Genomic DNA, 25,885 nt, shown 5'->3' with positions numbered 1-25,885 from the left:
TGCTTAACAACATTCCTAAGGCTCTGAGTTGGAGAAGAGAGAACATTTCCATGATTCAGTTTTGAAGTCCTTTTAAATATTTGTCATTTAGTCATAAGTTAGCTATTGTTTCCTCAGAGTTCGTGATGGAATATTTTTTCCAGGGTGGGGTTGTGTATTCACAAGAACTACACACTTATCCCTTTTGACTCCCACCTGTATCATCATGACAAGATGAATTTCAGCTATGTTTCACCCTGTAATAACCTATTCTTAATTTTTTTTTTAATGTTAACACCTTTCTGCATAATATTAAAATTTATCTTTTACATTCTGTAATCATTATTATTATTATTATTCAGACCTCAATGGAGTCAAAAGACTCTGTGCAGGAGGTCCTTCCTAGGAAACACAAAGTCTATCAAAACTCATTGCAGGAGATCCCTTCTAGGAAACACAAAGTCTATCATACCACTCGCTAAACATTCATTGACCATTCTCACTCTCACCACTCTATCAGGCAATGCATTCCATGATTCAACCACCCTCCATGCAAAGAAACCACTCCTCACTCCCTTGCTCACAGTTTCCTTCCGTAACTTCCAGGGATGGCCCCTTGTCATCGCTCCTTCCTGTTGTTCAACCAAGTAAAAGAACTCCCCAGTGTCAACCCTGTAACCACCTCTCAACAGCTTAGTCTCAATCATATCACCTCTCTCTGCATTCCACATTTCCTCAGCCGATCCTCATAATTAGCATTGTACAGTCCTGAAACCATCTTCGTTATCTGCCTTTGTACCCTTTCCACAGTTAATTTATCCCCTTCAAATCCTGGGGACCAAATCTGAGATCAATAGTTTAAGTGTGTTCTGATCAAGGTTATTTTATGACTGACTTATATGTTGGTCAACTTTGCATTCATTTAATTAATACATTATTTATGCAAATTATCAAGGATTAAATGCAGTGACAGCCATTGTTCACCAGTGTCTAAATGTAGACACTTGGACTTCTAATAACTGTAACCGGTTGCATGATTTTCTTATGTGTACTCTTATGATACTGTTATCATCACAAAATAAAATATGAACAGTTACTAATATATAATTGCTTCCTTTCTTTCTCCCTCCTCCCTTGACATGTTGTGAACTTCTGTTTCTAGTTATTGATGTTTACTTTCAAAAAATTCACATAATTTGTTACATGACCATACATATATAAATAAGCTTTGATGTAGAAAATTCTAAAATATGTTAGCTCATAACAACTATAAATTAGGAGTTTGAATTAGTAATGAAATATTTTGAATATTTGTATATAGTGATCAGTATTTTAATTTCTAAGATGCAGGTCCAACAGAAAAAAGTACAACAAAGCGACAACTTTCTGCTCCAGAGTATTTGGAAAAAAGAAAACAGGAAAGGAGAAAGTCAGAAATTGGTTTAAATAGGGCCTTCAGAATAAAGAAAGGTACAGTACTGATATTAAAATCCTAAATGTATTTAGTATATGTGGTTAAATAGTTTGCTTTTTTTTAATATGCTTTCTTTTACATAGTACTCTGTTACATTGGTATCCATTTTATCACTTTATTTATGAGGATTAAGGATGAAGTAGTAGTAACAATTTTTCAGTCTGGATAAAATTTTCTGTATATCCAGAGATTAGTCTATAGAATGTGATATGTTCTCTTTAATACTGAAACATCTTTTTAACACATTCGTTGCCACACTCCTCGGCATAGTTTGTTACCGCACACCAAGCACTTTCACTTCTTCAAGGTCAGTACGAGTAATCTCATAGCTGGCAGTAATCGACATATGAGTATATTCATAGTTGGCTTGTGAGTCTCATATACCAACTACGAGTATACACACATTCGCTGCTACGCTCTGCATTCAAAGCACTTTCACTTCTTCAAAGTCAGTACGAGTAATCTTGCTGCCAGCAGTAATCGACATACGAGTATATTCGTAATTGGCAGCAAACATGTTAGCAGTCCCATCAGCAAACGTTTCAGATCCTATAATGTGCAGTGCTGTAGTTTGGCCAAGGTGATAGTCGATATGAATCTCACATAAGAGCTTGTCAAGTAATGTGCAAATGGGTGATTGATGCTTGACTAGTGAGATGGGCAGGAAATCTGCTGACAAACAGGTAACCGGAAGTAGTGTTTAGAAGGGACTCTTCTAAGAGCCAGGTGGTTAGAGCAGGATATTCATAAATTATTCTGGTTTAAAGAGTAAAATTTATCTCTTTGTTGATGATGTGAAGCTGAGCAGAGTAGAGCAGTCAGTTATTTGGATGACTTAAGTTCTTTAATAAATTTAGTTTAATCCTTTATCCAAGTGTGAGCAAACAAAGTTTGCATCTGAAAGTATCTTCATATGGTAGATTTTAGAAATTTTATAAGTAGTATTATCTTTTTGATATGATACTCATTTTTATCCTGCTCAAAATGAAATGGTGATCATTTCCTATTTCAAAATCCCTGATATTCTCCTGTATCTGAAATTATTCTGATCACCATTACAAATAACATAGTGAATGAAATTTTTCTTATTTATTGTGTATTCTCTATGAATTTATGCACATCTTCATGTTAAAGCATGGTGTTAATAATGACTAGTCCTTGTCCTGAATAGCAATCCAGCAAGCAGACATTTGTCTTCATTATTGGCTCAGCTCTCTTCTCCAAATTTTTTCAAAACATGTGTGGATTCATTCCTAATCAGCTGTTTTGGTTTTCAACAAGAATCAGCTTTTTGTTTTTCTTCATCAGCTATCCTCTCTAGTGAATTGAAAAAATTCACTATTTTTATAAGAATCATCTGTGAGACCATATGCATAAATGTCTTTGTCCAGTTGCTTATTCTGATATAGCTGTCTATTTGCCCACATCACTCTATATGAAATAACCTAATATTTTAGAAGTTTATGTTCATCTTTAGTGTTAACTACTATAGCTGATCTTCCCACATATGGATTTATTTAGTTTTTTAACATGTTATGAGGAGAGTGATAAAAACAATGCAGTTTTAGTTGAACAGTGTACTTGGAAGTATGTGATTTGTAGACAATGAACAGAACAGATACTGAGATGATCTCTGAATTGGTGAGAAGAGAAATCATGAATCACTTAGTTTCTTTTGTTTTCTCTATATTCCATTAATGGAATATAGAATTTTTTGTGGTGATCACCTCACATGGAACAGGTATTTCATACCAGAATGGATTTGGGATTTGTAGTGGTTAAGCAGTTGTGTTTCTAAGAAATACTGGCATCCAGCTTTTTGGATGCCACAACAGCTGTAGATGCAATTTATTTGTGCCACTAGAAACTGGAAGCTAATGTTATTGCAAGAAGGGAAATCTTTTGTCTTGAGGAGTACAATGGAAACATTAAAATTAAGAACAGGAAGAGTGATTTTTATAACCAGTGCAGTAAGAATTGAGGTATGGAATTCAACATAGGCCATTTATAACCTAGTTGAATTTCATCCATTAATCTTGCCATGAGATTGAAAAATTACCTTTCCCTACTGGAAATCAGATTTTTACATTTTAGGATTATTTGTAAATTTTAGGATTTCTGAAAGGATGAGATCTTATTTCACCCATTGCTAACTTTATTAATAGAATTGAGTCATATGCAAATCCAGATCTTTCTTGCTTTCGAAAGATTTGAATTTGATTGCACTATGGATGTTCAAACTCTTATTTTGCCTTTAAATCTGGTTATTATAGAATTAAAGATTTTTTTTTTCTTTCTTATCTGAAAGTCTCTTAATTAAAAATGAACATCTTAAAAACGTTTTTCTTAAATTTGAATGTTGTAGAATTTTAAATTTTTGTTTGGATCCAGTAATGAAAAAATATATATAAGCTTAGCATATAATTTTAAATGCTATACTTTTTAGTAATATGGAGAAACTGAAATTTTTTGTAAGTCTGCATTTTTAGAAGCATAGCATAATTAAAAATTTGTCATTGTGTGAATGTTACTTGATTTGTGTGAAGGGTGTTTACTTAGTGAAATGTACTTATTTGATGAAATAATTTGAGGAACATTTCATGTATACTTTTTATTTTCACTATTAACAGACCATTTTTTTATTATTCTTTTAGGAATGAAGAAGGTAAGGATTTCAAGAATCAGTCTTCCAGATATAATTAAATAGAAATAAATTACATAAATTGGTCGGCATAAGTAAGTGATGTGAATTTATCATTCAGCAGAAAAAGTAAATTCTGGATATCGTGCATTTTTATTGATATTTTTAAGAAAAAAATTTAAATGTTTTATAAATATTTGTTCTAATTAAAGACTGATTTTATTAAACTTAATTAAAAAATTATTATGCATGCTTATCTCTTCAACCATTTCTTCATTCACTGATTGTCATATATTGAGCGACTTTCAGCTGCTGGGTTCATGCTAGCTCACATGTATATTTTCACTCTGGAAATAGGTTATTTTGATTAAAGCATATTTAGAATATATATATCCTTTCATCTTGTGTTTGATTAAATATGCAAGTAATTGACATTATGTTGATTTACTTTAGTGGTGGCATAGAAAGCTGAAATGTAACACCCCACAATGTAGGAAACTTGAAAAATAACTGATTCATTTAGAAGAAAATTATTGATTACAGCTAGTAAACAACAAACTTTCTATGTACTAGTATGATAGCATATTGTTACACCCCTTGGAGGATATATATATATATATATCAGGAAAGGATGACTGATTTAACTTACATAAAATGAAATATTTTCTTACAGGTCCACAATGTGAGCTCTTGCTACACAGTAAAACAGGAACATGCTTTTTAGTGTCTGGTAAAAAAAAAAAAAAAAAAATAATAATAATAATAATAAAAAAAAGATAAAATTATGTTTATTAGGGATTATTTGAGTGTAGAAGCATTGTTTAGTATAACAGGAATTACAGTGATTTGAGTTCCTAGTATTTAGGATGCTTACATTGTTAATTAAAAACATCAATATCATGAAAATAGACAGGATTGAGGTGATAGTGGAAGGAAGCCCATGGGTTGAACAGATTGGTGTACATTTTTTAAGAATGGTTTGATGTCAGGAGTGTAGTAAGTATGCATTGTATATAGGCTGAATAAGAGGAATGAGGTGTGGGTTTGTAGGAAGCATATTTTAATGAACTGTGATGCAGGACAGTTACTGTTTTATGTATGAGTGTGACTGTTGACAGAAGATAAGGTGAAGAGCAGGTTTTCAGTAGTAGTTACAACTGTGAGCAAGAGAGTATCAATGGTGATGTAGAAATGAGAAAGTGAAATGGGAGTAAGAAAAGTGAATGTAATTAACAGGATGCAGGTTAAAATTGTTGAAGTTGAAAACATGAAATTGAGGCATATGCAATGATATGAGACAAATGGTGACTGTAAATATGGAAAGATGCAAACAAATTGAGTAACAGATAGCCAGAAGAAAGCAACAAAAGTGATACAAGAGTTTTTATGATTAATAAGAGAGTGCATGCATAAAGTTTATTTTTAGGAGGGAATATGAGCAGGAATTAAATCTTTGGATATGAAAAGTAAACAAGCAGGACAGTTACTGTTAGTTTTGGGAATGAATAATTTGGAAGGACAAAAGGTGAATGTGAGGATGAATATCAGAAAATTATTGAAGAGAGTGAAAGATAAACAGTCAAGTGGGATGTGATTAATGACATTAGGAAGGATCCAGCAGGAGTTCAACTGTTTCCTGATGATGCAAAGAAAGGTAGGGCAGTCAGTGATGCTACTGCATTTACAGGGCAATTTGAATAGGCTAGAAGTGTAGGCAAATGATAATGGCTATCTATTCAATATTAGTAAGTGTACAGTTATGCACTTTGAGCACACCGACCGAGAGTTCGCTTACGAAAAATACACCTATCCGACATTTCAAGTTCCTTAGTACTGAACGAGAATTTTTGCTCTCTTAAGGTTGCTGTCTGGTCTCTGAGGAGAGCCAACCATTGAAACAGCTGTCAGGCCAGTGGAACCTTATAAAAATGGACCAATAGAAGGTGAATATATAGATGCTTGGGTGAGCGCCTGTCTTCTAGGTGGTCCACACTAAGGCAATTTGTGAATGCCAGGGAGTGTATTCCCATCATAAGCTCGCTGATCAACTTATTTTTACAAAACTTTCATAGTTTCTACATTTGGCTTTGAAATAATTTTGGATCTAATATCCATTTTACTTATATAATTTTGCATCGCTGAACTGAAGCCTTTTGGCTCTTTATTTTAGTAAATAATAATTTTGTATTTACATGAACATGAGTTATTTGGTTATCCTATCCTTCAGATGGAAGAATTTAGATTTTACCTAGCATCCTATTAATAATGGTAGCCATTTTTATTGGTGGATCCTTTGGAAACCCAAACAAATAACAGTTTGAAAATTTTGTGGGAGATACTTTTGATAGATGGCTATACATAAAGATTGGCCCCATTCTATTATGTTCATTCCTTCAGCTTGGACAGAATTGTGTGGACTGCAGTTTTTGTTGCATCTCTCAGCATATTTAGTATGTCCACCTATCAAGACAACTTTATTTACAATCATGAGTGGTGTGCCATGTGACAATAGCAAACAGGGGAATAAAAAAATTAATGCTTAAAAAACATTTATGTACAGATTCATAAAGCATGGAACATCTAATTTAATCTGCAATATAATTTCCTTTTTTATAATTCACTCCATTTCATTTTCAAGAGAATAGCATTTTGATAACTAAAATGATAAAAGAATTTGGTCACTGTGTGTGTGTTATAGGTCCCTGTTTGGGTGTAAAATTAGATATGGTGTGACTGAATGATTGTTTGCAGAATTTTAAATATTAAACTTGCAACAAAGTGCTATTAAAATTGGCAAGATTCCTTTGGAAAAATTTAAAAAAAAATGTATGTATGGTTGCTATCAATTCTTTTTCCACCATTTCCTTTGTTTTATGTCCCATAATTTCTTTTATTCATAGGAGTGGGGTGGGAGCAGCATTCTCCTCCACAATCTTTGTGCTATAAAAACTCTCTGGTCCCTGGGGATTAGCAAGTATCTACCGTATTCACTTCATGAGAATGTATTAGAGAAGGTGGAAAAGATAGGAAATTTGGGGTTGACCTCTGAAATTTAGGAATCGCATTTTAAGAATTGTGTGGACAATACAGTAGACACTGATATGTAGCAATAAGAATTTATAGTGCCACTGTACGATACTCTTGCCACATACAGACTGTGTGTATGTGCAGCTTTGGCTTACATGATTTTTGATGAGATGAGATTGTCAAAAGGATCCAGAGAAGAGTAACTAAGGTGGTGTCAGATCTCTGGAATGTTGGGTATGAGGTGAGAAAGCTACCCAGATAAGAAGGACAATGATATGGTTGACACCAGTTGCTGAGGATTTGTACCAGATTAATACAAGAAAGCTTTATTGCAGATTTAAAGAAGACATGAACAGAACAGAACAAGAGACCATCACTCAAGGTTGTAAGAGGATAGGAACTAGAGTAGGTTTTTGCTTGGAGAGTAGTGGAATGCATTGTCAAGAATGTGTTAACTGTGAAAGCAATAAATGAATTTATGGCAAGTTTGATGAGCTTTATGTGTGACAATAAAAAAAATCTTCCATGATGAGTCCAGGCTTCTTGGAGAACTGGGGATAAGAATTTTTAACTTGTAACATGGTCATCAGTGCACGACTGTGTTACAAGTTGAATACCTTCAAAAAAAATCTTAAGCAATTAACTGATTAAAAAAAAAAAGCACAATATTAAATATGTAGTATGGTCCTAAAACGTGGTCTTCAGGAGGAAACACAACTTCCCAACACTGGGAAAGACAATAACTGTCATTTCTATTTGGATTAGGTCTATGCAGAATTTTACTACTTTCTGTGGATTGTTTCCAATAGAAACCATGTTTTTTTTGGATGACTTGAGTGTTTCAGTTGGATTCCTCTGAATAACAGAAATAGCTTGCTGTGTAAGACCAGATTACTGTGGTTTGCAGTAATAAATGTGTAACTTAGGAGGTCTTCAGGAGGAAACACAACTTCCCAACACTGGGAAAGACAATAACTGTCATTTCTATTTGGATTAGGTCTATGCAGAATTTTACTACTTTCTGTGGATTGTTTCCAATAGAAACCATGTTTTTTTTGGATGACTTGAGTGTTTCAGTTGGATTCCTCTGAATAACAGAAATAACTTGCTGTGTAAGACCAGATTACTGTGGTTTGCAGTAATAAATGTGTAACAATTATAACCTTCCAGTTTGTCCAGAGTAGAGACTACAAGAACAAGCATATTGTAAGAGGGTATGATTTATCTTTAGGTGATTTGATTGAGGATTTTTGGTTCAAGAACCATGCAGAAGGTGAGTTATTTGGATATTGATAGTGGAATAGGTCTGATGCATTCTGAAATCCCTTGAAAATAAGAGCAGAGATACGCAAGGGGACTGGCATTAGCAATGGAAGATGGCTGTTGGAAACATTGATTTGAAGTCCAATTCCTGTTTCAATAAGAAATCTGAGGAACATGGGATATATGTCAGTTTTCTTCTCTTTGAAAGTTTATTTTTCACTTGGTTAAACTATAATAAATTTAGTTTAATCCTTTATCCAAGTGTGAGCAAACAAAGTTTGCGCCTGAAAATATCTTCAGGACTGAGGTAAGGTAGTACAACACCAGGCAACTTGCAGCAAAGGTGGATCAAGCTCTCAACTCCTTGTCTCAGTATCTCCCATAATGCACAGCACATCTCCTTGCAGACATGTATACTGCTATGCATTAAGGGAAGGGCCACTACCCATACCTTGGCCTGGCTCCCACTCACAAGACCTCAATAAAGGTCAAAACCGGTATGGGTAGTGGCCCTTCCCTTAATGCATAGCAGTATACATGTCCGCAAGGAGATGTGCTGTGCATTATGGAAGATACTGAGACAAGGAGTTGAGAGCTTGATCCACCTTTGCTACGAGTTTCCTGGTGTTGTACTACCTTACCTTACCTCACCTCAGTCCTGAAGATATTTTCAGGTGCATACTTTGTTTGCTCACACTTGGATAAAGGATTAAACTAAATTTATTGATTTTCTTCTCGTTTTTAGGGGCATTATACACTTTTATCACAACTTAAATTATAATAATGAAGTTTGTTTCCAACCAAATTCCATTTGAAATGCTGGTTAAAACTTGAGGGTGAAAATATTTGACTATATATTTCAGTTTCCTGTTTTAAAGCTTAAAAGTAGAAACTGTGATGCTGTCCACAACACTACCCACAAACTATACTCTGTTCTGAACATTTGGTTTTTTTAGTACCCAATTAATGCATACATTAGGTGAAGCTGCCCTGCATCTAAAGCATTGTGTCATTCTTTCATATCCATCACCATGCTATCACATTTCTTCAACATGGCTGTTGTGCTGTTTAAATGTAGTTAAATAATAAATGCAGCTATGTTTGATGAATGCACAGTTTTGGGATACAATATATGCATTTCAAAATCAGTTAACATTTATGTAGTAAATGCAGTTATCATTCGCTGTTTTCAGTACTGAGACTGCATTGCTGCTATAAAGGTTTGTCTAAACATTATAGCATATCATTTTTTTATAATGGCATTCCCTATAGTGCACATTTGCTGTATTTTGTATTAAATCTGTGATTTAGAAGAATGTATTTTTAGTCTCCGGCAGGTAATCGAAGAAACAGAAGTCTAAATGATCATCCAGATTTGTCTATGTATGCAGAAGCTGTGCATTCAGAAACTAATAGGCCAACGAGTGATGATAATGTAAGCCTTGATAGATCTAGTTCTAAAAATAATAGCACTAATGCTAGCTTCAGTTCAGCAGCACAGCAGGTAAGTGTATAATAATGAATAACTGACTTTTAATAATGAAAAGCTAAGCTTGTTTTGTGACTTTGTTTATGAATCAAATTACCATAACAGGTTTAAAAATCTTGTGATATCTGGTCTGTTGTTATAGAAAGAACAGCAGTTCTTTGAGCCCAAATGAAACAAATTATTTTATGGGAGAAGAAATCTGAGATGTAATTAAACTCTTCAAATCTAATGTATTCATAGATTTGTGTAATAGCATTCTGCATAATACTATTAAGCAAGTGATGTATAATAACCTTCTAATCTTTCTATTTGCTAATCCAGTAATCAGCTTAACAGTTAATTTTTCTAATTGGAATTAAGCATGGATAACTATGATAAAATATATGATTGGATAAATCATTTACATTATGTGTACATGAGAAAGCAAAAATAATCTACCTTATCCATGGCACTTTCTTAAGAAAATGCATGCCCTGCCTCCCCATCCCTGAACCCTAATTACAAAAAAAAAAAAGAGAGCCTCTAAAAATATAAAAAAAAATCAAAAATCTTTTTTAGGCCTTAACAAAAATTATCTACCATTATCTTTATCTTCCCACCAACCAACAGAACCTCTCCATCATTCCATTCTCTTGAAAACTGGCTTACTTTTGTCATGCTGGAAGAATTACCAACATCTGCATGGATAAACATAAAATATGTCCAGTACTTTATTTTTATGCTGACTGCTCAGAAGTTGCAGACCATGCTATTGACCTTCATCAGATGTAGTGTGGAAAAATTTCCTTATTACACAGAATTAAGATTGAAATCTGAGACCAGGCTTGGAGTCAGCCACAACTCTATAACATTTCCATCTTAAATGAGTGTGACCTTAACCTGTCCAAAATCTGATAAGCCATTATTATGAGAATGTCAGTCTGGCATTTAAGACTGTCTTATCATTGTTCCTTCTTCTTTCATACCTATAATTTCTTTAAAAAAAATAAGTTTTAATAAAGGAATACAGTCTCATAAGAATTTAAGTAACATTTTTAGTATACAGAAAGGGGGGAAAAGCATTTAAAAAAAAAAAAAAGGCCAGCAATAGTAGCTAAGCAGATTGCATTTCTTTTGCATACTCCTCCATGCTTTAAATGTTTTCAGATGGAAGATTTTCACTGTCCCCAGGGAAGGAATCAATCCAAAGTTACCTAGAAGTGTTCAGAATACGGTGGAAGAAAGCCACAGTAATACACTGCAGCAAGTATAAATTTGAAAGACTATTCATAGAATCAGCCTCAGTCCTAAGAAACATGCCAAACCTCAACAAATTTGGATTGACAGACATGATACATATGCCTCACCATTATTTTTTTTTTCTCCCTTTTTTCTATCATTTTAGCACATTTCAAATTTCAGGACTCAGTAACCTTTTATTGTTGTGTGAGGTTGCGGATTTCTCAACACTTGCAAAACCCATGCTACAACTGACTGATGACAAGCTGGTAATAAGAACTACAGACATTATAAGAAGCAATTCAATGTTTTCTTTCTAAAAGGAACTATTAAAAAAAGCTAGTTGAATTAGAACATAAAATAGTTTTAATAGTTTTCTCCTTATCCATCCCAAGAGGAATATGTTGGTGGTGGGAAGGGGGAGGGAATTGATAATCTGATAGTTGTTCTGTATTGAAAGATAACTGGCAACTTATTTAGGTAGTTGCAGTTTTTACACAATTTTCTTCTTTTTAAATAACTTATTAATATACCTCAAGGTAGAGATCAATTCTGTGGCATCAAAACATCCTCCATTAAATTTTTATAGCTTGAGGCTTTCTTAGGAGTTTAATACTTACAAATAAAGTAAGTTATTAAAACTTACTTTACTCTTCTTACATATAAAACTGTTTTATTACTGATAATTAATATATATATGTGTATATTTCTGCATTATATTGATAATATTGCATAGAATGAAATTAATTCCGTTTATGGAGAGAAAATTAGAAGGAATTGTCCAAGTACTATTAAGTTTGGAATTATATTTTTTTGGTTCGGATTATCTGCAGGTTCATAATAGAATTTCTTTCTTTGTACAAAGTTTCATTGGTATAGATAGTGCAGAAATTGCTAACATTTTATACTAGTCATAAAAAATAGCATTGATTAAATAAAAAAAAAAAAAAAAAAAATATGCTTTGTTATGCTTACACACTTCCATGGAGCCTCCATAGCTCAATCAGTATAGATGAAGACCTGGGTTTGATTACTGTTCATGACACGAGGAAACTTTATCAGGTCTTTTTGACTAAAGGTGAGTAGATGGTCTCATACAGAAGTGGAGGGTTTTTTGCCTGGAAACTCAGGTTTTTTCATCCCTCAAAAACAGGCAAACTAGCCCTGTGAACATGCACACCTTCAGTCATAAAATACTTACTGGGCAAGAAAGCACTTTGTTCCATAATCACTTTCCTGGTTAAGTAGAATACTGCCCCCCCCATAAGAAGGTTGATAAGGACTACATACACACACACTTATATGCAAAATGCACCAAAGAATACTGCTTATTTTGTTAATTCCATCATGCAATAATTTCATGCATATTACAGAGGAATGGGAAGAATGAACAAAATTTCTCGCACCATTCTATAGTGGTGTTAGCAGTAACACTACACAGTTAATTAATTGATGTAATTTAATTCTTAATTACATCATTTGCAGAATTTACTTTGGCAAAGTGTATTCATGACTATACTTCAGATATATTTAAATTGAATAATCTGCAATTTTATTTAAATATATCCATTTAAGTTTAACTAAACATCAGTGCTTTTTTTTTTGGAACAATACGATATATCAGCACCTTTATTAACAGTGACATGTGACATACAGATACAGTATGGTTTTAATTTTTAACTTTTCTGCTAGCAAAGAAAGAGTACCGACACCTATTGTTTTGCAAAAATAGCACTGGTAAACATGCATTTCAAGCATGGAATTAATCATCAATTTTATGTAAATATAATTCATATTAAATCTCAGTAATCTAGAAAAAGTAAATATTGTATATGGGCAATAGTTTAATAATACACTGTTTGTTTCAGGATACAGATATGGAACAAGAAAATAGCCAAGAAATGGGATGCCTATCTTCCAGTAAAGAATCCTTGTCTCATCTTCCTGATTCTACTCCTGAACATCGTGGTAGTGGTGAAGGAAATGTACCAAAAAATTTAGAAAATAGGACAAAACAGTCTACTCAGAATGGAACACATGTACATAAAGCATCATTCAGGGAACGTCACTGCCGCATTCCATGGAAATCATGGAAGAGCTTTCCCGAAGAAACAACAGATACTGAAAATGAAGAGGTTACTGATCATATTGATGTTCGCAGGCTGTTGGAATACCGTCCACCACCAAGAGTTTTGAGATCTAAAGCACGAAAAGAGGTGAATGATCCATCAGGAGAGTATGTTACATTCTTTTTTGCTCATTCACGTGCCACTCAAAATATGCATACACATGAAGGTGCGTCTAATATGACGGATAGCACAAGTAAACATGAAAATGAATGTAATATGGATGTTGCCACATCAAGCACATTTTCCAGGACAGGAAATTGTGATGTACATAATGGCATAAAAACAGGATCAAATAAAGCTCGAAGGCCAGAGCCACAACATAGATCAAACTCTGATAATGTAGTTGAGTGTAGTACTAGTTCAAGAACTGAAAAAAATAAAAGAGCAAAGGATGTAGAGAACCTTAGTAGTAATAGCAATAGTAGCAGTATGACTTCTTTATGGAAACAAAATGCTGCAATTAGACGAGTTCAGTCTTTCACAGGAATGGCAAAAGCCAAAGTTGCTTCCCTCCATCATTCACTATCATTTAAACAAGCACCTCTACCAAGTGGAGAAGTAAAACAAAGTCCAAAATCCTGTGATGTGCCACCAATCATATCTTCATCACTGCCTTCACATGTAGAAGATGAGAGCCCAATTGCTACAGCAGCCTGGCTTCAAATGCAAGAAGAGCATTTTGCAAGTGGTAGTAAGAAATGTGGTTCGCTTCCACGTAGTTTTCAGTTGGGTCAAGAGTCATTTCCTTCTTCATCAACTGATGATATTGGTGTAGCTTTGAGTACAGAAGCCTCAGGTTGCCATAAACGTGTTAGAATGTATAGTGAACAAAGACCCTTTACCATCGCAGCAGACAAGCCAACTGAAGCAGACTTTTCTGAAGATTTCAAACAATATATTGAAGATTCTCCTTGTAAGCAATGTTCATATCGCTTTTCTGTACACAGAGAAGAATATGAAGAACAGGATACGACAACAGGGTGCACCACAACTCCAGCTGTAAGTATGGAAAATGTCAATACCATACATCCCGAGCATAAGATCTATCATCAGGTTGCTTCCAAATATTCCACATTGAAACATGTACTCACTAGTGTTAGCTCAAAATTAGCAGGATTAAGAGCTCTCTACAGTCCATCTTTAGACCATACTGATTCATATTCAAACGTTTCCTTGGAAAGTGAAAATTCCAGATCAGAACATGCCTTAGGTCGCTGTAGCAGTCGTGCTAGTATCAGAAGTGAAAAGGATCTCAGTCCTAAAGTTCTTACTGCTAAATTAGTGCATTCTGTAGCAAAGGCTTATTCTACAGTAATAAAACATAGATTAAAAAAAAGTGACATTCCTAAAGAAAATAATAAATCCCTTGCAAACATTAATGTTGGTATTCCTGTTTACAAGTCAGGTAGTTCAGTTATTGGGGCACGAATGGCTTGTCCTTATGAATCGGAGTACAGCATACCAAAAAACTGCATTCCATCACGTCACAATAGAAGTGTAAAAAGTGCAGAAATGAGGCCAGACAGTTTATTTTCAGAATCATCAAACGCTACATCTTCCAGTGATGGTGATAAGTCAAGAACATCAGAAATTGCATTTAAAACCTTGCATACAACAAAAGGTAATGATGCAGATGGCAGCCAATCTGATGATAGCGAGTCATCAGCTGACAGCTACTACGAACGCACGTTTGATGCAATTGAAAGCGCTTTAGCTGAAGATATGTTTAGAGATTCAGCAATATATAGTGATCCAGAAGATGCAGATTTAAGTTCAATAGAATATCCGACAAAAAAAAGAAATGAAACAGAAAAAGTTTTTGGCAAAAATATAAACAGTCCTCTCAGTAATTCAGCTGCATTGCCTAATAAAAAAATCTCTACATCCACACCTCTAGAACTTGTTTGTGTACGGCGAGTAGATAGAGCAATCATTGACAGGCTCAGAATTCTGGAGGAGAATTTGAAATTTCAGAAAGAAGATGTAATAGGACTATCTGCTGATGGATTGAGGAATTTTAGTCAGTGCCAAACACAATTGGAAAAGCCTTCACAAATGGGTAGTCATGAATGTGAAGAAAGTGAAACGAGTTCCGAACATTCTGCCTCAACAGTGAACACAGTTATGGAATCTGGTGATGCCAAAAATATGTGTGTAATAGGCAAGACTCAACCTAGGATAAAAGGTTGGGTTAAACATGTTGTGGACAAGCTTCAAGGAGAAAATCAGGCATAATATGTTACACTGAAATATCAAACATGATAAAGTTAACACTTACAACTGCCAGTTGTATGTGCCTTATACTTCTTGTGGCTGAAATGCAAAGTGCCAAAATATCATGGGTTCCTTAAAAAATAAATGGAGGATTGCATTTTTACAGAATTTTTCCTTTATGTAGTGCAATGTTAAGTAATAAAATCAATTAGTATCTTGCACATTGCATACGGACATATTTCTTCAGGTGCAACTGAATGTACAAATCAAGTTTTATATATTGTATGTAGTTCTTCAAGGAAATCAAGATATCGTTTCAGTTAATAACTGTATATAAATTTCTCTTTACTGTAAGTTAATGTTTAAGTACATTGCATCTATATATTTCTAGTTATAAAAATTTAGGCAGCTTCAGTCTCACTGTCATAGTATTTTTTGATATATTTTAAAGTCCAATGTGCATTTTTTTAAAATTAAAACAAAAGCAACTGCAAGTATCATCGTCCTTGTTAATTATGCAGAAATAAAAATGAGTTATTTTGGGAACATGCAGTTTAGTAAAGGGTTTGTTTCTAGTCAGGGTAGGCCATTTATATTCTACTTCTCATGTGATTGTAGGTGCTTTTGGTAGTTTTCATACAATAGAGATATACATATGTATATTTACATTTATTGTTAAATAACTAGTATTTTGTAGCCATTTCATACTTTTATAATGAAACTGTTGATTTGATTGGCTTGTTTATCAGTTATAACTTTAAAAGAAATATTGAGCTCATGGCTTATATTTGATAAGCAGGGCATGTATATGTGTTATGGAATGTAAACTTTGATTTATATTTATACAAGATGCATGTGTTCATAATTTTAATGTGTAGATTATGATATGAAGAGACATGCAGAATAGTCTGTGTACTGATATAATTAAAAATGATAATTATTTATATTAGAAAAAAGAATATCAAAACTGTGGTAAAATTTAAGGTAAACAGAAATAAAATTATTAGTTAGTTTTTCATTTAAAATTTTGCTGGTTTGTTGTAAAGATAAAAAATAGTGTTTTTTTTTTAATGTTTTTTTTTTTTCATTTTTAAATTACACACTCCTCTGTTATGGATGCCATGTTTCGTTATGTTGAACAAGCGTGCTGCCTGTTTGACAGTAGTCTGTAGTAACTGCTTTGAGTTTTGCTACAGCTTGTACTCTAGCACAAACACAAAGCTTAATGCAGATTATTGAACAAGTATTTGAAATGATAAATATATGTTCCCATTGAGATCGTGGAGATCATTGTGAAGAAAAGCATAATTTAGCATTATCAGTCCTAGTGAAAACAGGTTTTAAGAATTTCTAAATATGGTGAAACTCAGAAAACACCAGTTGTTTTTGGGAAGGGAATATTTTTAGATCTGTCAGATATTAACTACCAGCTAGATGGTTCTGTCTGCTACAAGAATTAGTGCTACTGTTAATTTTGTAAATAATCTGAATAATAATATATTATTAGAAATAGTTTTTTTTTCCTTTGGCTTTGTGCTTAAAAATGTTAGTTATAAAATATCATAAAATATTTTTTTTCCCCTTTCACATTGTATAGACACATTCAAAGGTTAATTTATTTATTCATTAATATATTTTGTTTTTGATATCATGAATAAATTTTATCATGAATAAATTTTGGGAGTTATCTAACAGGCTATCATCAAAACAAAACAAAAAATCACATGTAGTTTAACTATGCTTGTCTTTCATCAGACATGTATTTTGTTTTATTTAGATAAGCTTTTTTCATACATGAATTATTTAAAATTAAATGTTTTGAATTCAAGGATGTGACCAATTTGCTAAACTGGTTAATAAGCTTAAGTTTTTATAAGTAACAGAACATTATAGTGTTGGTAAAGTTATCGCAGGTAGTTTCATTCATTCAGTAACATATCATATTGTGCCTTAAACTCGTTCATGCACTTTCCACTCATCTAGCCACTCTGTTAAAACTATCATATCCTTGCTTTCCCACACTCGCGCTACTTTCGGGGATGACTTAATTCTTCTAATTGTATCCTTTTGCTATGTGAATGTTCCCATTCCCTTTTGTATTAATTAATAAAATTCCTTCACCAACTTAAATATTTACATATCACCTGTTTTGCTTCTCCACCAAACTGCCATTTACATTCTCTTAATCTCTTCTTATAATTAACATTCCATAGTTCCAATATTGACTTGGTTATTTATCTACAGACTCTCTCCATAGTTTCCTCATGGAAATCATCATCATCAAATTCCTGCCATGTACCCTCAAGGGGTGTACAGGATATGACAGTACTACATGAAAAAATTACATCATTACTAACTTCCTATCTACAATTTTCCTCCAAATCAGTCTGTTACTTGTCAAGACTCCAACATTATCAGATCTTATATTTCTATCGTCTAAGGCACTTTGTACCGTATCAATCCACCTATATCTTGGTCTTCCTCTGGGTCGTTTTCCTGCCAACCTGGCAGAGAACACTTGTTTTGCTAATCCTTCCTCTCCAATTCTATTTAAGTGACCATACCATCTGAGATTAGCTTTGCTAACGCATTCCTGGATGCTGACAATGTCAAGTTCTTTCCTAATATCCTCATTTTTAATATGATATTGCCATTGATGCCATCTGTTCACGCCACTAATCTTTCTCAGGACTCTCATATCTGTAGTCTCTAGTCTTTGGTCAAGTGTTTCACTTCTGACCCAGCTCTCAGATCCATAAGTTAAAATTGGTTTGAACACTGTCTTGTATACAGCTAATTTAGTGTTCCGACTAATTTCTTTCTTATTCAATATGAATTTATTCAATTGACTTCCCACGATACCAGCTTTGCTGATTCTGTTGTCTATTTCTATATTTTGTTTACCATCTTCAGTAAAAATTGTGCCTAAGTAGCTGAAATGTTTTACTTGTTCCACAGGTTCTCCATTCACAACACAGTTGACATTTTCAATGATTCTGCCTATTTTCATTGTCTTTGTCTTTTTATTGCTGACCTTCATACCATATCTATTACAACAGCTATTCAATTTAGTCAGAGAATCTTGCAGACTTGTAGCGGATTTATTTAGAAGTATAACATCATCCGCATATAGCAAAGAGCTGACATTAACATCTCCAATTTTGATATCAGGTTTAATACCACATTCCTTCATAATGTGATCCATATAGATAATGAATAACAGAGGGGATAATGTACATCCTTGTCTCACACCAGATTTAACATTAAACCATCTTCCTGTACTTCCTTCAATTCTAACTGCTGACTTACAACTCAAATGAAGACTGTATTGCTTGATATAATGCCCCATTGACACCATATAACTGCAGCGTATTGAATAGCTTCTCTCTTGTCACCTTGTCATATGCCTTTTCCAAATCGACAAAACTTAAATACAGATCTTTGTTATATTCCCATGCTTTCTCGACTATTTGTCGTAAAGTGAAGATCTGATCCTGACAGCCTCTATTTGGCCTGAATCCAGCTTGTTCTTCACCAAGCTTTTCTTCCACAATTCTTCTCAACTGTTTCTCAAGTATACTTGCATAGATCTTGCCAGGAACACTCAGCAGGGAAATACCTCTGTAATTCTCACATTCAGTTTTATTTCCCTTTTTATATATGGGTACTATGAGAGCTCTACTCCAATCATCAGGAATTCGTCCCTCTGTCCAGGCTTTCTGAACTATGCAGTGCAGCCACTGTAAGACTCTTATACCACCATACTTCAGCATTTCTGGTCGAATATCATCTACTCCTGCTGCCTTTCCACATTTCAAGCATTTGATGGCGTTTTCGACTTCAAGTATGGATATGTATTCCTGACTGCATGCCTGGTCAGTGTTTTTTATCACTGTTCTGTCATCACTGCTTGTTTCATTTAGCAGTTTTTCAAAGTAATTACTCCATACTTCAAGGATATCTTTTTCTCCTGTTTTCATTTCACCTTTATCATCTCTAATTCCTTTTACAGCACTCTTTCCTCCATTCCTAAGCTTCTTCAACAACCTCCAGAATATTTTGCCACCTTCTTGATATTTATTTTCTATATTCTTGCCAAAGTCCTCCCATGACTTTTGTTTAGCTAGTTTTACACACTGTTTAGCTTTCTTACATTTGTCTCTGTATTCTGTAAGAGTAAAAGCTGACTTATTTGCCAGGAACTTTTGAAATGCTTTCTTCTTTTCCTTCACTGCCTCTTTAACTTCCTGTGTCCACCAGGGAGTTCTGATTTTTTTATCCTTGCACACAACCTCACCACATGCCTCTCTGGCAGAATCAATCAATGTTTCCTTCAGAGTTTGCCACTGGATCTCCAAGGTTTGATTCCTGTTCTCAAACTCTTTCATTTTCTTTTCAATAATATTTCTGTATTTTAGTCTACAGTTCACATCTGAGAGCTGCTCAACTTTTATTCGCTTTAAAACTTTCTTACATGTTATTCTTTTCAATATGAAATTCAATTTTATCCTGCTCAAGACTAAATAGTGATCACTTCCAATTTCAAATCCTCTGTACACTCTGGTGTCCTGCACCAAGAGAAAACATCACTATCAACAATAACATAGTCAATGAGACTTTTCTTATTCCTAGCCTCTTCTCTCCATGTGAATTTGTGCACATTTTTATGTTGGAACATGGTGTTAGTAATAACCAGTCCATGTCCTGAGCAGAAATCCAACAGATATTTGCCATTATTATTAGCTTTGCTCTTTTCTCCAAATTTTCCCAAAATATTTTTGTATGTCTCACAATCATTTCCTACTCTATTTAGATCCCCAACAAGGACCAACTTTTCATTTTTCATTGTGTCAGTTGCTTTTTCTAAAGCCTCAAAAAAATTCCTCCACTTCTACCTTAGTAGAACCTTCTGTGGGACCATAGGCACAAATAAGTCTCATTGTCCAGTTCCCCATTCTCATATTTGCCCACATTACTCTACTTGAGACTGACTGCCATTCAAGAAGATTAGCCTCGTATTTTGTGTTGAATACTATGGCTACTCCTTCTTTTCCTTGATTGTCATTGCCTGAATATAACATTTTGTATTTATTGCTCAGAAAGATCTCACCAGTTTTGGTCTTTTTTGTTTCAGTCACCCCTATTATGTCGATCTGGTACTTATCTAATTCCTCGGCTAGCTCCATTTCTTTGCCATTCAGGCTTCTTACGTTGATAGTACCGATCTTTAACTCTGGTGATGTTGAGTTGGGGTTTGTTTTCAGATTTGTTCCAGTAGCTGACTTTTCGCTGTTCGCCCTGGTTCCCCGGCGAAAACAACGGGGGCCTTGTTTAACCGGGCGACGCCCCAACCGGCATGAAATTTTGTCATGTTGTACCCTCATTTTTTATTTTGGTTTAACCAATAGGAATACAATTTGGTCGGCTAAATCCCAAATTGCATAAAGTAATCTGGATGTATTCTGATAGCTTTGTGCAGTGGAATATCCACTTCTTTGGCCTCTACTTATCAGTATCCTCCTTATTTTAGAACACACTTGTTTGGTCTTCATGTTGCACTGCATAATATTGTCCCTAAACTTCATATCATAAATTTATTGATGATTACCTCAGATGCCAAATCTCACTCACCTTGTGGAGCACAGTTCCACTTATACAGTACACAGCATTATACTTTAGCAATCTGACATTTAGAAGCATAATATGCTTTATAAATCTTGTGCTTGGTAACATTACAAATGCAGCATTAAAACATACTATCAATTTAAGATATTCAAATCCATTTGAAAAGACTTGATATCAGTATCAATCTCCTTTATAAATTCTAAACAGTTTTGCATCATCAAAACTAAATATCTCCTATCAGACACCATGCAAAATATTATTAGCAGATAAATTAAACTGCAACTGTTCAATTTTCAACTGGTTACTTTCCTTTTCTGGAACTGGCACTCATACACAATTTAATGGTATCTTCTATCCATCTTCCTCAGTTTGTACATTTAACTTTCCATGTAGCAATCTATCAAAGGGCCTTTGTAAATTCCAAATATATTTCTGCATACAAGACTCTAATATCCAGTATGTTATAAAATATAGGTAAATGGCTAAAATAAGACATTACATCTTTTACAAACCCACATTGACTTTCATAGAGCTGTGTCTATCATCCCAATCTTTATTCTAATCCTAACACCTTAACTAGAAATCCTATTACAACACTTGTGTAGTGGCACTATTTTTCCATCTTTCTACTTGTATGGGACTCTCACTACTGCAAGACTGATTGAATAACCAATTATTGGTCTGTTCTGCTTGGTAGGTTATGTCCATGTGATATAACATCTAACCTACTCAGTCCTTCTTTTACCTCTAGTTCAATTGCTTCTAGCCCCTAGGTATTCTTTCCTCTGAGCTTTGTGCAACACACTAATATGAAATATAACTAGTGCACATTCACCCACAAAAAAGCTGTAAACATATATCAGTACTGTAGGCAAGCTAAGGAATTTAGCATTTTTTATTATTTATTTTAAGTGGAGCATCAATCAGTAGTTTTTTTATTTTTACATAGTCTAGACACTCTGCTCTAGAGACCAAGCATTGAACTTTCTTTTTTCAAGCCACTTCGTGCCTCCAATGAGCAGGACAATGGTCTCACACTAGATAATGAAATTCATCTCCCACCTAAAGACAATCCCAAATACCCATGCCCACAGCAGAATTCAGACTTGCAGCCAGATGGTTGGAGAGTGGATATATTAACCACTCAGCCAACCATGCTGGCTTGCACGACACTTTGCCAACATCAGTGTTGTCATCCTTTTTTTTAATCAGTCATTCTTCCTTTTACTTACTACATAGCAAAAGAACTTCCTTCGATTTTCTTTGTCTTGACTTGTGCTCTTTTCTTTCCCTTACCAAGCCTATCAGTTATTTAGTTTGCATATTATATTCTTCATACATTTTGTCATTGCCCATGACCCATAACTTTTTCCAGTGTCTGATTAATTTTGCTGTTCACCTGTTTCCTCCTATTCTGTTTATCCACCCAGACCCTAGTACTTTGCTAGTTTCAGATATGTTTTAACCCTTCCCATGGTCTATTAATTTTTTCCTTTTTGTTATTCCCTGAGTTAGCAACTTTCAGAGTATCTTATTTAAAAAAAAACAAACCTTAAATTACAGCTTCAAGATCCTCATTGAAAAGTAATTTTTACTGTTGAATGCCTTTTTTATTATTATTATTTATTTATTTTTTGAAATTTTCTGCAACAAAAATGTATCTTATTTATTAACAAAACCATTTTACTGAATGGAATACACATGCTTTTCCATTAATGATTCATAAGGTTATTGATTTTGCTATTCGGATATAACAACTTAATGAAAGCCAACACATTTCTTAATAACAAAATGTAAAGGATGAATTCCAGTCTGGTATTGAAAAAAATTCTATAAAATAGTGCAAAGGAAATCAAACAGTTTTGTCTTAAAACATATACAAAACCAGTAAAAGATGTTATATTTTTTCTAAACTTTTTAGCAGCACAAGTTTCTCAAATCTATCATCACTAAAACATTATTTTGGAATCAGTATGGTTTGTAAAACAGAAAATAATTGCATTACATGTTGGGAAGAAAATTCCTTGGAATTTTCTTCAATAAGAAGGCCTGGATAATATTTGTGACGTTATCTACCTCCTCCTTATTCGCTCTCCAAACAAAAAGCAATCTTGCTTTTATGTATCTCAGTGATACACCACATTTTGTAGTTCCCTGGAAGCATTGCCCCCCCCCAAAAAAAAACAACATGCAGTGGTTGTTGGCAGCTTTAAACCAGGTCGACTGATCATATGCTTCCAAAACAGACAAGTTTCATCTAGGTGAAATCCAATGTGTGACCACCTCCTGCTATCTTTTCTTTAAAGAGATGAAGAAATTCTTCAGTGGCAACATGATCTGCAGCCTCACCAGTCATGTTGAGATTGTGGAAAGCACATTGACTCTTATAGTAATTGAACAACTTGGAGCTAAAGGTATTGGACTGCTTTTTATCTTTCGTCAAATATTCATAGTTAAAGATAAAGACAATACCACATAGACCAACAATGCAGTAGGGACACAAAATGAATACTGAACACTGCGGACAGAGGTAGGAAAGGTGCATGAACAGATGCTTCCACAACCTTGGATAGAAAAAAGCAATAGTCCTTTATGTACTGAAATAAAACCATGTATTGGCAAAAACATGAATAACAAAATCATTTATAACGAGAATTACCTATATTGTCAGATCTTATATTTTGGTCTTTTTAGACCACTTCTGACTGCATTAATCCCTAGAGCTCATCTTCTTCTGGGTATTTTTTCTATCATCTTGGCATCAAATACCTGTTTTTGATGTCTTGCAAAACTTCCCAACTAGGGACTTGTATATGGAGGCAGGTAGCTTCACATCAGATTACTTTAGTATCTTTATGGGATGTTGTGAAGATACTTAATAAACTTTGTTTGCTTACACTTCAGTAAAGGATTAAAACAAGAATATTATCTTTTGTCTAGTACAATTTATTTTGAAGTATCTTTGTTACATTTACAGTGGATTAAGTGTAGGTACAAAAAAAGTACACATTTTTAATCAGTTGTAGCCACCTTTAAAATAGCTAACTGCTTCCCAGCCCTGAACATCTCATTGTATTAAAATAAACTGACTATAGAGCGCTGCGTTTTGCATTCATTGCCTTAGTATCACATATATCCCTTTTTTTGACTGAAATCTCCATCCCTTCTCATTTAGTCAGAACTTTGTGATTAAATAAACTGACTATAGAGCGCTGCGTTTTGCATTCATTGCCTTAGTATCACATATATCCCTTTTTTTGACTGAAATCTCCATCCCTTCTCATTTAGTCAGAACTTTGTGATTATTTGCCATCCAGTGATAGTGTTTCATTCACAGTTACATCATCTGAATGTTACACTCAAACTGTACTTTGCTTTATAAGATAGTGTCCTGCAGAAATTCAAATTCACTTTGAATTGCATCATTTTCATCTATATGCTGTCTCCTCTTTCCATGTGTGATACTCCTTTCTATGCTTCTCAGCACTAGACAGTAGTTCTTGCCTATTTAAAATTCTCTGTCCTATATACTTTTGTCCTGAACATATCTGAAGCCATCACTCTCAACAATAACATAAGAGTTTTCTTGTTTTGTATGGGTTCTCTCCACTTTAATTTATGCATGTTTGTATTGAAACATGGTATTTCAACACAAACAATTACTTAGCAATGACTAGTCCATTAAGCAAAAATCCAGCAGATACTATTATTATTTGCTTTGCTTTTCCTGCAAATTTTTCCAAAAATCTGTCTGGAACCCATTACCTATTTTGTCGAATAAGTCTCCAACAAGAACCAGCTTTCCTCCTTTCTGTATGCCAAGTGCCCATTTTAGTGACTGTACATTCCTTTACTTCTGTAGAAACCTTCTATGGCACCAGACACAAATAAGTCACTTTAATTTTCAATTTGGAAATTTGTTGCATCACCCTACTAGAAATTGACTACCCTATTTGAGAAAGTTGATCTTCATGTTTAGTATTAAATACTACAGCTGCACTTTCTTATATTATCTGAATAAATCACCTTATATGTATTATTCAAAAGAATCTTGCTTCTTTTTTAGTCTTTGATTCAACAGTACCTCTTTACTGCTATTATTTTGACATGGTATTTCTGTAATTCTACTAGCTTTGTCTTTTTTTTTCTAATGATGTTTCTTATTTCTTATGTTGCTGACTTTTTAGTTCATCCTTGCAGTGTTCTCCAGTAACGCATTCTACTCACCTGCTGCTTTATTTTATCTAAATCCTGTTCTGGTCCTTAACAAAATAATTGGAGGTGGGGGTCTTATAGAACTGAATAACACCCCAGACAGCTTGAAAATCAGGATAAGTGTATACCATTTAAATGAAAAGAATTTAAATATCTCATATTAGTAGATTTGTTCTAACATGTGTAAAAACACCTACTGCTAGTTGCAGTAAATTTGTAAAGATGTTTTAGACAGCTCGAAGATGTTTCTCAAGATGGCTTACCTTCAAACTTTCATAATACTAAGCACACCTTTGGAATAGATTCTAAATTATTAAATTTTAAAACAGAATATGTTAAGGAATAAATGCAGAAAACATTAACTAGTTATCATATTCTATTTTGGAGTAAGTGGTCACCTGAGATGTGATAAATCTATTATTACATGACACCTCCAAAGACTCATTGCAGAAGGGCACCTACATACACACAATCCATCTTCATACTACTTAATTCTCCATCAGCACACAACTATAGTAGGAACTCAGCTGCTTTTCCATTAATTTTTTCTTTTATTTTTTTTTATTTTTTATTATGGAACTAAGGTTACCAAGAAAATTACACTGAGTTAG

The 25,885-nt window shown here is 33.9% G+C and overlaps 1 protein-coding gene across 1 annotated transcript in view; it reads left to right on the top strand.

The window, feature by feature from the left end:
• The window catches only part of LOC150102433 (uncharacterized), a 135,256-nt gene extending 118,160 nt beyond the window's left edge, over positions 1-17,096 (top strand). Inside the window, exons 11-14 of the mRNA XM_090399589.1 lie at positions 1,324-1,449; positions 4,108-4,118; positions 9,712-9,888; positions 12,960-17,096. Of these exons, the coding sequence (XP_090255715.1) occupies positions 1,324-1,449; positions 4,108-4,118; positions 9,712-9,888; positions 12,960-15,455 (2,810 nt within the window). The 3' untranslated portion in view covers positions 15,456-17,096. The remainder of the gene's footprint in view (positions 1-1,323; positions 1,450-4,107; positions 4,119-9,711; positions 9,889-12,959) is intronic.
• Positions 17,097-25,885: the final 8,789 nt, after the last annotated feature.

Source organism: Typopeltis vanoorti, chromosome 10 (assembly GCF_054136105.1).
Source record: "Typopeltis vanoorti isolate ZY-2024b chromosome 10, IOZ_Tvanoo_1.0, whole genome shotgun sequence".
NCBI lineage: Eukaryota > Metazoa > Arthropoda > Arachnida > Uropygi > Thelyphonidae > Typopeltis > Typopeltis vanoorti.
This window is presented reverse-complemented; position numbering and strand designations above follow the sequence as displayed.